The sequence below is a fragment of the Micropterus salmoides genome, unplaced genomic scaffold (assembly GCF_014851395.1).
Source record: "Micropterus salmoides isolate LMB-PRFRI ecotype aquatic unplaced genomic scaffold, ASM1485139v1 Ms_hic_scaffold_4, whole genome shotgun sequence".
NCBI classification, from domain to species: Eukaryota; Metazoa; Chordata; class Actinopteri; order Centrarchiformes; family Centrarchidae; genus Micropterus; species Micropterus salmoides.
The window spans coordinates 38,652,393-38,667,503 of NW_024043372.1; the positions used below are offsets into that span (position 1 = coordinate 38,652,393).

Genomic DNA, 15,111 nt, shown 5'->3' on the forward strand with positions numbered 1-15,111 from the left:
CAGCAATAATAGGTGCAAAAAAACGGAGAATCTATGGCTCAGCAACTATCCCTTAACTGGCGTTGGGGTACCTCAGTTGTCACCATCGTTGAAAAGCCACCCAGATATTAGCACCGGTCTGACCGCTTCGCGTCGTCAGGTCTGAGAGAGCTGACTGGTTGCGCGCATGTGGGCAGCTCCTGTAAGCAGCAGGGCTGGTAGCCATGGTAACGAGGGAGAGTGACAGTCACCCAGCCAATCATTGCATTTGGTCCGAATGGAAGGAGTGCCTGTGTTTTCCAGAGGACCTAACTTTTTAATATGTATTGGTCTATAAGCACAGTTTCAAAAAATATGACAAAAAAAGTTTTAGAAACAACTTTCCTACCCTGCCTTTAAACCCTTGTGCATCTTTGATCTACAGAATTGATGACTGACACTGAATGAATTAACTAGACACAGCTCTAAGGGCGCTTAGGGACTTGAGCACCCTAATATTTTAGCCCAGCACCGGGTTCCAAAACATAAAAGAAAACATTGTCTTGTATCCTGAGAGATGACAGATGTTTTTCAGTCATAATTAAACCAATTACATGATGCCTAAGTTGTGTAACCATGGTGTTTTGAAGACTGAGAGGGAACTTTTTCCTCCAGACAGCTGCACCAAAGAGTGCACCAGTTAATTGCGTTCCAGAATGGTTGAAGTCCTCAGCTCGATGACAGAGGAAGAGGGGGGTGAGGGCTGTCTGCCACTGTGCTTGTGGTTTGACCCTGTGGGGTTCTGGGCAGGGCTGCTCTGGTATGTTTGGCTGCAGCATTAGTGGCTGCTAGTTTGGTACAGACAGGAAGGACAGAGCTGTCCCACGCACCAGGCTTTTCTGTGGTCACTCTTTTATTTTTTACTCCCGGTACCTCATTGGGAGAGGCATACTGCGTGAGAGGAAAGTCTTGTTTTTGCCTCGTTGATAATGATTCACTTTTTTGCTTTTTAATTTAAGAGTATAAACTAACCAATCCTTTTCTGTGTCTTACAGAACATCATAAAGAAGGTAAATGGTCAGAAGTTTGTCTATCGCTTTGTGTCCTATCCCGACATACTGAAAGGAGACGTTGCTATCCGAGAGGGTGGGGATGTGGTTGCTGGGGGCAACCCTCCCCTATTGAAGAGAGGAGACAGCACTCTGCAGGAGTGTGAGTCTGGTGATCGCAGCAAGGTAGGAGGTACTTCAGCTGCTCTGGGCTCCAGCACAAAGCAGTCAAACCGTAACGACTACATCCACTCTGGCCTGTACACCTCCTTTACCCTCAACTCTCTGCAAAATGGACGGCAGCTCTTCAAGTCCATCAAAATAGAGAACCCAGCAGAGAAGATGGCTGACAAGAGAGGCCTCACTGCCACAGCCCATAGCCAGGAGCAGTTGCCCCAGTCACAGCAGTCAACTGCTTTACCATCTGTAATCAAGTTTGGAAACACCCCTCCAAAGCCAGCACCAGCACCTCCTCCTCAGGTTGCCATGGAGCCAACCCTAATATCCAACCACTTGGATCCTCTGCAAGTTCCACCCACGCGGGCCGAAGACATCAGCACACACTCCTCCTTGCCGTCCCAGTCTGTCTACTCATTTGAACATATCCGCCCATCGGAACCAGCGTTCAGCTTACCAGACCTGACCTCGACCAGCCCGTCTCCAAGCCTAGTGCCTGACTCCTCCCAGGAGCTGGTGATTGACAGCGACATAGAGTCTGGCTCTTCTCAGCCCACAGGCACTCAGGCACGGGAGAAGGCTAGTATACATACAAACACATGTCACACGATGCTAGTTAAATAAGCCATCTTCCACACAAGTAGCCACCTGATTCATATTTTATTATAAATATTCATTGTTATATGAACAATTGAAAATGTGTGTCATCCATTCAGTAGTCATCAGCATCGTACCCTAAAAACTACCAGCACAGCAGGAAATAATAGTACAATTCATCACACCTTTAATTTCACTCAGCATGAAAAGCAAAACCAGTTGGTTGCTTCACTTCAGTTCTGTGTTAGTATCTTTTTTAAGTTGAAAATATACATTGGATTGTGACACTGCCAGTGGTTAATTATTATATGTACAAAATGTTACAGATTAGAATGAAAATCACTATGGATTCATGTTTTACTGATACATTTTCAATGAGCTGTATGTACTACCTACGGCACAGATGTCCCTCTTGTATTGACCCAGATAGATCAGTGGTCGGCAATAGGCGGTCCGCGGGCCAGAACCAGCCCACCAGCAATAATATCTGGCCCACCTGCTTTGATAGCAGAAAAAAAAAAAAGTATAAATTGATAGCGGTTGGTGCTGAAATAGATCTCAGTCATGACAGATACAGTTACTCACACTATCACTTCCTCTTAAGTGATTGTTTTACTTTGAAGAGTTCTGAACGACATTCAAAAGAGTCTCTGGCTTACCTGACACAGCTCTGAAAAAGCCATCAGTAAACGTGTGATTGAATTCCCCTGAATCTCAGGGAAATGACAATAAGCATCCATAGGTTTATGAATGCAGATCAAACGCCGGGACAAACACACCGGGACAAACACACACTGCAGCACATGCTTTATTGTGAGCATGTGCAAAAGTGTCCTTATAATCAATTTGTTTAACATGGGAGAAAAAAATAACCACAGGTAGTTGGAATTGATCTTTCAACCTTCTATATGGGAGTCCCGCACACTACCGACTGAGCTAAACATGCACACAAGCACATAAAGACACGGCCCGCCATGTAACGGCTTGAAAAAAATTTGGCCTGATGCCAGAGTTGTTTGCCGACCGCTGACCGAGATTAGAATAAGTGTAAAGCCAAAGTGAATCAAAAATGATACTGACAAAACACATGTAGAAATGGTTACCTGTCTCTGGTCCACCAGGTGGACAGTGGCATTGGTTTGTCTGGAGATGAGACCAGTTTGGTGGATGCTGAAACCAGTTCATCCTCAGTGAGCAGCAGCACCACAGTCTGCACCCAGAGCTCAGGGAAGACACGCAAGCCACCCAAGATCCTGCAGATCAGCCCGCCAACTCTGCTTGTCACCACTTCCGACTTCTCCCCCATGAACCTCTGCAGCCCCTCTCTACCTACTGCCTCTCTCACACCAGCAATGCTACAGGTAAGGGCGTGGATTCATCCTCATTTGGTAGTGAAGTGCATTTTATTGAGGTAAAACCAAATTTAAGCAAAACCTTTCCACAAGTGGTGAGACAGTTTCAAATATAAAATAAACATTTAGCCCAAACTTCTCATGGCAGCAGAATGAAAGATGCATGACGGGCAGTAAAACTGGCGAATGTGTGGGATGGCATTGCTTTGGGAATATTAAATCTTTATTTACCTCTAAGAGTTGATAAAATGAAATATGATGATTGATCAGATATGCCCACTGTAGACGTTCTCTCTCTCTTTCCTTGTAAATTATAAACCTGACAGCGCGGTTAGTAATAGTTTAACCACTGACAGAGATACAGAAATGTCATATATTACTGTAGAGTGTTGTCACGAATTTCTAACTTCTTCTTCTAATACTTTGAAAAGGAATATTTTCATACCATTTTCAAAATACCACGGGGAAAATTGACAAAACATTGATTAAATAACTGATTCCTTAGGTCTGATAGCTCTGAGGGGGATGAGCTTAGTTTTGAGAATTAAAAATGTCTGTTTGGAAAACAACAGGACAGCTATCTTATCAACAACAGTTTACTGGGCCATCGTGTTTAGTGATGTTGAAAGGGAACTTCTCCAACCTCTCCAGGTTCTTTATAGAGGACTGCGTGTTGGTCCTGCAGATGCTTTTTTGTTAGCACCACTCTGTAGCGTCACTTTCATATGTGCTTGCTTGTATCACTTGCCAGCATCCAATCACAAGTGACGAGGATTAGATAATTAGATAATCACAGCACAGTAGGGCGGGACTTGTCGAAGCTAGGGAAAAAACGTGATTCAACCGGAGCAAACAAGACGAGAAGACAGTGCTGTGAGTGACAGGAGGCGGGGCTGTGTGGGCACTGCAGCGGTGTGTGTATCAGCTCGCTAACGGGGAGAAGAGAAGAACATTTTCAGGATCGATACTGTGGAAAAGGAATAATTAAACAGCTGGAAATATTCAGAATTCGATATGGTCTAGTTGTATGATTATATTCAACATCTTTTACCTGTCTAATTATGACTTTTTGCTGCTGTAATAACACAGTTTCCTCTTAGTACACATTCAATGATCTGATAATATTTCTGGTGAGTGGCTTTCAGTTAAGAACTGCATTTCCTATGAACGTGCATATTGGTGGATTGCACACCCTAGCGTTAACTGAACCAGTTAATAACCAGCTTTGTGATACCAGTTATCCAGCTCAGTAGAGCCAGGCAGCACAAAGACAGCCAATTGAACTCAGCTGGTAATACAGGCCTTAATTGCAGGATTGCGGGAGACCTTGTTATTCAACTTGGCTTATGTGCTTCCCCTCTTACGTTCCCTCTTCCTGTTTCTAATCGTACAAAGTCCTGACAGATCCTGACAGATTATTAGCTGCGTTTCGACCAAAGGAACTATAGGTTTTCATTATATTCCAATAAAATCTGATGTTAATTTATAAATTTTTTGTAATGCTTGTATAACAGTGTAAATTTGCCGTCCCCTCAAAATAACACACCACACAGCCATTAATGTCTAAACCGCTGGCAACAAAAGTGAGTACACCCCTAAGTGAAAATGTCAAAAATTTGGCCAAAGTGTCATTATTTTGTGTGGCCACCGTTATTTTCCAGCACTGCCTTAACCCTCTTGGCATGGAGTTCACCACAGGTTGCCACTGGAGTCCTCTTCCACTCCTCCATGAGGACGTCACGGAGCTGGTGGATGTTAGAGACCTTGCCCTCCTCCACCTTCTGTTTGAGGATGTCCCACAGATGCTCAACAGGGTTTAGGTCTGGAGACATGCTCGGCCAGTCCATCACCTTTACCCTCAACTTCTTTAGTAAGGCAGTGGTCGTCTTGGAGGTGTGTTTGGGGTCGTTATAATGTTGGAATACTGCCCTGTGGCCCAGTCTCTGAAGGGAGGGGATCATGTGTTCAGTATGTCACAGTAATGTTGGCATTCACAGTTCCCTCTGAACTGTAGCTCCCCAGTGCCGGCAGCACTCATGCAGCCCCAGACCAGGACACTCACCACCATGCTGGACTGTAGGCAAGACACACTTGTCTTTGTACTCCTCACCAGGTTGCTGACACACAGGACATAGTTCCAGTAATCCATGTCCTTAGTCTGCTTTTCTTCCACAAACTGTTTGCGGGCTTCCTTCTGGGACGACGGCCATGCAGACCAATTTGATGCAGTGCATGGCGTATGATCTGAGCACTGACAGGCTGACCCCCCACCTCTTTAACCTCTGCAGCAATGCTAGCAGAACTCATGCGTCTGTTTCTCCCTCTGGATATGACGCTGAGCATCTGCACTCAACTTCTTCAATATTGTCATATGAAAAAATATAATCAAATATCTACAAAAATGTGAGGGTTTACTTGTGTGAGATACTGTATATTGTGTGTCGGAATTCAGCTTAAAATTACCAGGATATGATATTTGGTCCATACCACCCAGCCCCATATGTTTTCATATTTTTATTGAACACACCGGTTGACCCTCCTTTGGCAGCAATAACCTCAACCAAATGTTTCCTGTAGTTGCAGATCAGACTTTAACAACTGCCAGGAGGAGTTTTGGACCATTCCTCTTTACAAAACTGTTTCAGTTCAGCAATGTTTTTGGGGTGTCTGGTGTGAATCGCTCTGATGAGGTCATGCCACAGCATCTCTATCGGGACTGAGGTCAGGACTCTGACTGGGCCACTCCAGAAGGTATATTTTCCTCAGCTGGAGCCATTCTGTTCATTTACTTCTGTGCTGTGGGTCTGTTGACCTTCAATTGGTGGACGGATGGCCTTACATTCTCCTGCAACATTTCTTGATAAACTGTGGAATACATTTTTCCGTTGATGATAGCCACCTTCGAGGTCCTGAGGCAGCAAAGCAGCCCCAAACCGTGATTCCCCCTCCACGATACTTCACAGTTGGTATGAAGTTTTGATGTTGGTGTGCTCTGCTTTTTTTCCTCCACACATAGTAGGGCTGCAAAGTTAATTGAATATTGATAGCGATTACGATTTTAGCATCCCACAATAATATCATAACAATATCACTGTTTAAAATGCATGCTCTACTCCTGGAAAACTCTCTTAAATAAAACACCCTGCACATACTGCTGATCATAAATCAACAAAAAAACAGTTCAAAACGCTCTGATTCTGAAATGCTCATAGGTAGAAGCACAAAAAGGACAAAATAACAACAAGCCAACAATGTGCTCAGCTTCTGAAATGCGTCTAAGTTAAAGCTGTGCCGAGGACGGGACAAAACCATGGTGCAGCAGTAGCCGGAGTCAGTGGACTTCGTGTAAAATGTTATTTATATTTTGCATCTGAAAGATGATGCAAAAATTTGTAAATTAGCAGAAATGCAGCACATCATAGATGTAAAAACAGTTGCCTTGCCAGCCTAAAATCAACTACTAATCAACTTAACTTTGGTTTCATCTGTACACAGAATATTTTGCCAGTAGTGCTGTGGAACATCCTGGTGCTCTTTTGCAAACTTCAGACGTGCAGCAATGTTTTTTTAGACAGCAGTGGCTTCCTCTCTGGTGTCCTCCCATGAACTTCATTCTTGTTCAGTGTTTGACATATCAGAGTCATCAACAGAGATGTTGGCATGTTCCACAGATTTCTGTACGTCTGCAGCTGAAACTCTAGGATCCTTCGTAACCTCATTGATCATTCTGCACTGTGCTCATGCAGTCATTTTTGCAGGACTGCCACTCCTAGGGAGAGTAGCAACAGTATTGAACTTTCTCCATTTATAGATAACATGTCTTAACGTGGAATGATGAACATCAAAGCTTTAAGAGATACTTTTTTTTAACCCTTTCCAGCTTTATGCAAATCAACAGTTCCTAATCTTAGGTCTTCTGAGAGCCCTTAATTTCAAGGCATGGTTCACATCAGGCAATGCTTCAAGAGAATAGCATAATCAAAATTGGTTGGTGTTTTTTAATGGGCAGGGCAGCTCTAGCCAACACCTCCAATCTCATCTCATTGATTGGACTCTTGGTTGGCTGACTCCTCACTCCAATTAGCTTTTGGGGAAGTCGTTAGCCTAGGGCAGGGGTATTCAGTTTAAATTCAAATAGGTCCAGTTAGAGAAAATTTCAAGAAGCAAAGGTCCCGGATATCATAACGACAAACTTTTTGATCATCACGAGAAGATTAGAACACGTGCCATTGGTCTGTGAGTTTCCTGTGCCGCTAAACCAGTACAGTAAATGCTAGAAAAGCTGTGCGGCATAAAACAGAAACACTTGGTCATAAGGTTGTAATTCCTAACAACCGGGGTCCGTAGAGGACGGTAGCTGGTTCCACACACGGACTGCGGTTCGCCAATTAGTGACGTCTAGCCTAGGGGTTCACATACTTTTTCCACCCTGCACTGTGAAAGGTCCAGTATGTAAGATTTAGTGGCATCTAGTGGCGAGGGTTGTGAATTGCAACCATCTGTCCAGTCTACCACTGCCCCCTAACCTTTCAAAGAGCAGTGGACGGCTACGGTGGCTGACACAGCACAAAAGGTGTCTCTTCTGACACAGCAGAGAGTAGCAGGTCAAGAAATGAGGTTTCTTTAGGTAGATATATTAAGAAATTATATTTACTTAATTATACAGTAACACCATATGTTATTGTGACTTTGCCACTGACCTATAACATGGAAAATGTAAGTCAAGAGTGTGAAACGAGCCTTGCGCCTTACCGACTGAGCTAACCAAACAACATGTTGATGTAAATCAGTATTATGGCTTATATTCTCATCCACCATCTGATGGTTAGAAGTATTGCTCCGATGCAAAACTTATTTGCTGACCCCTGCAGTATATTTTTACTACTACTTCTTCTTCTAACGTATGTGTTCAACATAGTGATGAGCGTCTGCACTGCCTGAATTCTACCAGAAGTAGAATGTACATTCACTACATTCATGTTCTACCAGAACAAAAACGTACTGACGAAACACGCTCTGTAGCGCTGTTTGTCCGTTTTCAGCTACTGTAGAAACATGACGATGCAACATGGTGACGTCCTTTGAAGGGGGAGCCCGTGGTTATGGAGATATAAATTCTCATTTTAATGTAATAAAAACATAATGGTTTTTTATGTAAGGTCTTTACACACCACTGAAAACATAGTTATGGATCTTGTATTGCATTTCTGTCGATAGATTCTCATAAATATTACACACTGTAAGCAGACTATGTTTGTCTATTGCTGTGACTTTTTATGACCAATTTATGCAGAAATCTAGGTAATTCCAAAGGTATCACATACTTTTTCCTGCAACTATAAATCTTTAGTCGGGGACTAAATAGACTTGTATTTCTCCATAAAGTATTTGACCACAGCCTCAGTTTTTATTAATTTCCAAGGCAGAGTCCCTTGTGTGGAGCTCAAGCCTGCCTGTTGAAGTAATAGATCATTTCTATAACATTTACTATATCAAAGAATATGAATGGAAAAAGGTTGGATAGCCCTGCAGTAATTTGCATTTAGTCATATTGTGTCTACAGGATGTCCTGTAATATGTTGAAATGATTCACTTGTTTGCATCACAGACTGTGTTCAATGAGAAAAGACACCAATAGACAAGCATCATTGTCTTAACGGACAGAACCAGGAACTGACATTGCAGAGACTCTCCAGCATTTACTGACCCTGACCGGCAGGTGGCAGCACTGATCTGGAATCTAGTCTAGTAGTAGTCGTTTGGTCTTGTTTCTGTGGTGTTTAATTGTTCCCAGTGATGCTTTTTCTGTTTGACTGTGTGTACTTCAGGAGTCTATTATATTTGCTGTTTCAGAGAATGTTGTTTTTATTCTGCCCCTCCCCAGCAGGTCAGGACAGGTTGAGATCCAGTGTCAGTGTTATGTGAACGAGTTCCTCTCTCTTCTGTCAGCATTGCCTCTGTCATATTGGAGGGTTCACATTCTTGATGGTCAATACATATGCATATGGATTAAAACTGTTAGCTTATAAACTACCCTTTTGTTCAGTATCATCAAACTTGAGCCCACAAACTATCTAGTGTTCCTCCATTGTCAGCAGTGAGCCACTTTGGTAGTTACACCTGTTAGTACGTGATTGTAGACCCAGTGCAGTTAACATTTCTGCAACAGGTCCTTAAATGTAAATGTAAATGCTCTGTAATTGTATAGCGCCTTTCTAGTTTTTGCGACCACTCAAAGCGCTTTTACACTACATTTCATTTACTCATTCACACACATTCATACGCTGGGCCTAAGTGCTCAAACGGAAACTAACATTCACACACATTCATACGCTGGGTCTAAGTGCTCAAACGGAAACTAACATTCACACACATTCATACACCGATGGAACAGCCATCAGCCGCCCTTACACCGTATATAGTCACACAAACTTGTGAGTATGTGGTACATACTATGAGTATTATTATTATTTTTGCTTTAAAACTTAGCCTCTGTGAAACAAAATACATTTTTATTTCTCCAGCTTTCTCTCTTCCAGGGCGCCCTCTCCTCATTCACTCTCTTTCTCCCTCTCTCAAACCAAAGAAGGTGTCCTGGTATCACTTTTTCCAGCAAAGACTGCATGCCAGATGCCAATATGAGAAGCATTGTTCACATATTTGCCTGGGTCAGATCAGGGCCTGATAGGTAGGCAGGTAGGTAGATTTATTTTGTCACAATATAATAATAATAATAATAATAATAATAGTAATAATCTTTATTTGTAGAGCACTTTTCAAAAACAAGTTACAAAGTGCTTTAACAAGTGTAAAGACAATAATACCCAAAAGAAAATACAAAAACAATACAAGATAAAAGCATGAAAACATTGAAAAGACTAAAATACACATTTAAGATAAATGTAAAATAAGTAAAATAGAATAAAAATAAAAGGGATAAAATAAAGTCAAATAAGATCGGGAAAGGCTCTCCTATAAAAGTATGTTTTAAGAAGGGACTTAAAAGAGTTCGATGACTCAGCTGACCTGATTTCCTGGGGCAGGCTGTTCCAGAGCCTCGGGGCCCTGACAGCAAACTCTCTGTCCCCTTTAGTTTTCAGTCGAGACTCTGGAACAGACAACAGACCTCTGCCCGAGGATCTCAAGGTACGTGCTGGTGTGTATGGGACTAAAAGGTCAGAAATATAACAAGGCGAGAGGCCATGAAGAGCTTTAAAAGTGATCAATAGAATTTTAAAGTCAATTCTAAAACATACTGGGAGCCAGTGTAATGAAGCTAAAATAAGAGTAATGTGGTCATATTTCTTTGTTCTGGTTAAAAGCCTGGCAGCTGAGTTCTGGACAGTCTGGAGTCGATCAGTAGATTTTTGGGTTAAACAAGTGAAAAGGCTGTTGCAATAATCCAGGCGTGATGAAGGTGAAATTGAATTTGCTACATAGCAGACAATTTACATTCCTATGGAAGCAATTGATGGAAAATGAAAAATGGTAAACAGACTAAATCCAATGGAGCAGTGCTGAGGATGAAATTGAGTTTAAGAGTCTGATAGCTTGGGGGAAAAACCTGCTCTGCAGTCTGGTGCTGTGGCAGCTGAAACTTCAATATCTCTTCCCAGAATGCAGCAGAGTGAACAGGCTGTGGCTGGGTGGGTACTGTCCTTTAGTATCCTTTGGGCTCTGCATAGGCACCTCACTGATATCACTGATCCTCGGACGATGGGTACCAATGATCATCCCTGGCCGACAGCAGAATACCATCTTTGTTTCAAATTTCAAATTTGCATGCAGTGTTTTGTTAAAATCAGGCGGCATATCAGTTTAAAAAACAATGAAATGAAAACAAGACGAGTAATGAATATTCACTGCAGTTCTTCTTCTGTCATGCTGAGCCATAGTGTAAACACAGGTTTGTATCACGATGGCAGCTACAGCTCCACCTCAACTCGTCGAGTTGTGTATAGAAGCACTTTGCATTACCATTATTTTAGTTTGAGGCCGCTGGCTTTGCTGTTTTGCCTGGCCAACTAAGTAACATACAACGCTCGCAATAGCAAAACGCTAAAGGCTACTGTGTTATAACACTGAGTTTGTCTGCTTTGTCGTCCTCCTCAGACTCCCACTCTGTTGCTGACTCCCAGTCCTCTGCTGTCTAACATCCACTTCTGGAGCACGCTCAGTCCAGTCGCTCCCCTCAGCCCAGCCACACGTCGCCAGGGAGCCCACCTTTTCCAAGTCAGTACATTAGAGTATACCTTCTTTCTGCAGTATCATTTCATTACTCTGTATTTGACTAATGCGTCCTAACACTCCACTCTGCTCTGTCCCAGTTTCCTTCAGTCCTCACCCCTCAGTTCCAGATCCCTGTACACAGTATGGATGGGACCAACACACCCGGCCCCATTTCCCCAGACCCCCAGAAGACATAGGATAAACCCCCCACAGCACCACTGCATTTGGACCCAGCCAGCCAGACACCGTCCCCACTCCTGCTCTCACATCCAGGACAGTTATGTGGGAGCTCATTGCCATTCCTCATCACTCCGGTGCTTTAAAGTTCACTGCCACAGAACTTACACTACACTCAGATGTGTGGAGAGAGGATCTGATATGTTGGCAGTCCAGGTTTGATGGATGAGGGTAACACATTCGGTTTGTTTCACAGCATTTACAGCCTGCAGATGATCTCCTGTACTCACACACTGATGCCATTGTTGCTTATGCACTTTTCTTTCATTTTGTCTGGCTTTTTGGGATCCTCAGTCACAACAATTCAAAGGAGGGAGGAATTTCCATGGCAACACTTGGTGCATGTGGATTGGACTCTCAGCAGTGACAATCTGCTTCATACTTGGAATCAGAGAGCAGTGGGATTGCAGATACCTGAATCTTTCCTTTTATATAATTTCCTTCTTCTAGCAACAGTGTTACTGCCAAAAGATGCGTTTTATGTTGTCAGTGTCAAATCTGCTTTCTCCTCTGCTGACAATGATTCTGCTCCTTTCTGCGCTTTGTCCTTAATTTTTCCTCTCGTTGTAGAGTAGTGCTTGAACTTGATAGTGCGCATGTTTACCTGCAACTCGTTTATCTTTCCCCCAGCTCTCCACCTCGCCTCACCTGCCTGAGTGTGTAGTATTTGCTGCTCTGAAGTGTTGGCTGACTATAGCCATATCCCACAGGACTTTTACCTTGGCTGTCTTATCATAACATATGGCCATAATCCAAGCTGAACCTTGAATCATGCCTCTATGTAACTGTTCTAATGCATATATACAGCAGAGTAGCCCTTAAAGCCAGTGTGGCCTGGTCTGCCTCCAGCCACTGAACTTTCAAGTGGGAGTGAAAGAAAGTGAAGCCATAACCCGTTTTGTGCATCAACTCTGCAAGGAACAGCACACAAATCCTGTTTTTGTTTCTGCAGCCCTACATTGTTAAAGGCAGCCGTCCTGTTAGTGACACTTATTTACAGATTTACTGTACAGTAAATATGTGGCTAGCAGCTGCTTAGCACAAAGACTGGAAACAGCTGGGCTGGTTCACAAAATCCCCCTACCAGCAGCTCTAAAGTTAACTAATTATCATGTTGTTTCTTGTGTGTTTAAAAGCGTGAAAAAGTGTAAAAACATCAATTTACTATTGTATGTGCCAGAATTTTTTACAGCTGGGAGCAGTGACTTATTGGAGTCTCAGTTGGTCTCCTGATAACTGCTCATGGACAAGAAATAGTTCCAGCACACCCATAAAACCACAAATTGTTATTTTTATACTGAAGGAGATCTTACAGGTTAATTAATGAACTTCAGAGGTGTCGTTAGGGCCAGTCTAGCTGTTTCCCCCCCTTTTCCCCACTGCTAAGCTAGGCTAAGCTAACCAGCTGCTGGTTTCAGCTACCTATTTTACAATACAGACATGAGGGTGTCGTTCTTCTCATGTAACATTTCGCAAGATTAGGTGTATTTCCTTAAATGTTGAGCTATTCTTGAAAGTAGAATTTGAACTAAAGCCAGACCTTGTGAGGCAAAGTCAGGGCCGTTCTGTCTGTGGTTTATGATTATATGGATGGCTGTTGCTTGCAGCATCAGAGCAGTTGTTTATCACTGACTGAACCTCCGAATCTTACAGGCTAGACTATTAACAGTCTAGCCTTAACCTTTGCCTAGCCTTAGCCATATGAAGTACATCAACCTTTAATCCCGAGGACTGTAGAAACCTCCTGGAACACTGAAGCACCTTCTTGCCCAAAAACCCATAAACTCCTGTAGATCATCAGCCATGAAAGGTTTACACCTACTTTTGTAAATGACTTTGAAGCCATAAGTCTGAGACAAACTGAATAGCAAGATCCCACAAATCTACACTGTTAAATGTAGAAATTGTACATCGCACTTGTTTACATGATACTTGGATAGAACACGCTTAGGTGTTTCTTTACCAAAGTGTCCCTTTCTAACCCAGGGATGGATGACCAGCGAATCTTGGGGGGGTGGGGGTGGTCATATTCATTTATACTCACCTAACAACAGACATTTGCTGTCCGTCACATTGATATATACGGTGCCTTACCACAGCCAAGCCCAGGTTTATCTCCCAAAAGTGGATGGAGTTCTATTTAACAGTATGTACAGAACTAACAGCGTTCCTGTTTGTCTTTATGCCATATCTTTGTGCACACCAAACCAGAGCCCCAGAGGTTTGGAGTACACTGCAGCTCTGCCACAGCTTACGTACTGCAGGACCTTAACAGTGCTGCAGTGTTCTTCAGGATGCATATCTGTATATAGACAGCAACATGGGTTAATATGCAGCATGTAAATCTAATCAGGCCATGTTTTATAGTTTGTCTCTTTCTAACCTGTTTATAAATGTTTACTCCGAAAATATATATATACATATAAACCCTGTTTATTATGTTTTGTGTAATCTCCTTTAATTTTCCTGTAACACCAATAGATTATAAGATTAATTTCTATTTTTGTAATGGCCAGATAGATTTCTGCTATTTTGGGTTTTCTGATTTTGCGGTCTCTTGTGCATGTTTCTTTCTGTTGTGTTCGGCAGGCGGCTGCTCCATTGTGGCATTGGCTATTTTTTGGGAATCAAAGCCTTATGGGGAGAAATCTAAATCTATGTTTTATATGTAAAGTGTTTTGATATAGTGTTGATATTGTACATGCAGATGTTGTGATGGAACGTTTGCACTCAAAATTTTGGGGTTCCTGTAATATTGGATTCTGTCACTTTTCTATAACTCAGATTTCCTCTTTGAAGAAATGTTGAATTTTGCTTACTCAGAAATGTATATTTTCCCAAAGGGAAGATAAAATTATGCACTTAGTATTTTATACAGTAAATCTAATATTTTACAATATATATCAAATGATATACAGTACAGTGATTTATGATTAGGCACTACCACACAATATTTATTTATTTGAATTTATAGTAGAGCCCAATATAATTGGTAGCTCATATTGCATTTTTGCAGTAACTTTGGTGAAAAACTATGAAATATCCAGATAAAAACCCCAAAGCCCTGAAACTTTCCTCCATCAAGTCTTCTAGGACTTGTTTGCATATAGCTTCATTTCTGTCTTCTGATGGTGTTTTTCCTTTAGCTTACCTTGAAATGTAAACTTGTTTTAAAAAGAAATGACCGTTCTGGCTTTGTTCTGTCAAGTTTTCTATTTGTTTGATGCTTTTTCAAATGTTTACAAGCTGCTTGTCTTAAGTGGCGTATTGATATGTGAGCGGCGTAGAGGAAGTGTTTCTAATGGAAGAGAAAGGTGAGACCAATAATACATGATCTCTAACTGACCACGTGTCTGTGTTCTGTCATTACATCGGCTCTGTTCAAGAAGCACCCAGTCCTCTGCTGTACAACATCACACAAGGAGCTCTTACACAGTCCGATAGGAGCAATCACATATGACATAAACATGATACAAGACTTCTACCTCCACAGTCCATTCACATTCACAGTG

General features: G+C 42.3%; 1 protein-coding gene across 1 annotated transcript in view; it reads left to right on the forward strand.

Annotated features, from left to right (window-relative positions):
• The window catches only part of elk4 (ETS transcription factor ELK4), a 40,861-nt gene extending 25,917 nt beyond the window's left edge, over window positions 1-14,944 (forward strand). The window contains exons 3-6 of the mRNA XM_038695814.1: window positions 1,014-1,763; window positions 2,903-3,142; window positions 11,246-11,365; window positions 11,461-14,944. Of these exons, the coding sequence (XP_038551742.1) occupies window positions 1,014-1,763; window positions 2,903-3,142; window positions 11,246-11,365; window positions 11,461-11,559 (1,209 nt within the window). The 3' untranslated portion in view covers window positions 11,560-14,944. The remainder of the gene's footprint in view (window positions 1-1,013; window positions 1,764-2,902; window positions 3,143-11,245; window positions 11,366-11,460) is intronic.
• The last annotated feature ends 167 nt before the right edge of the window (window positions 14,945-15,111 follow it).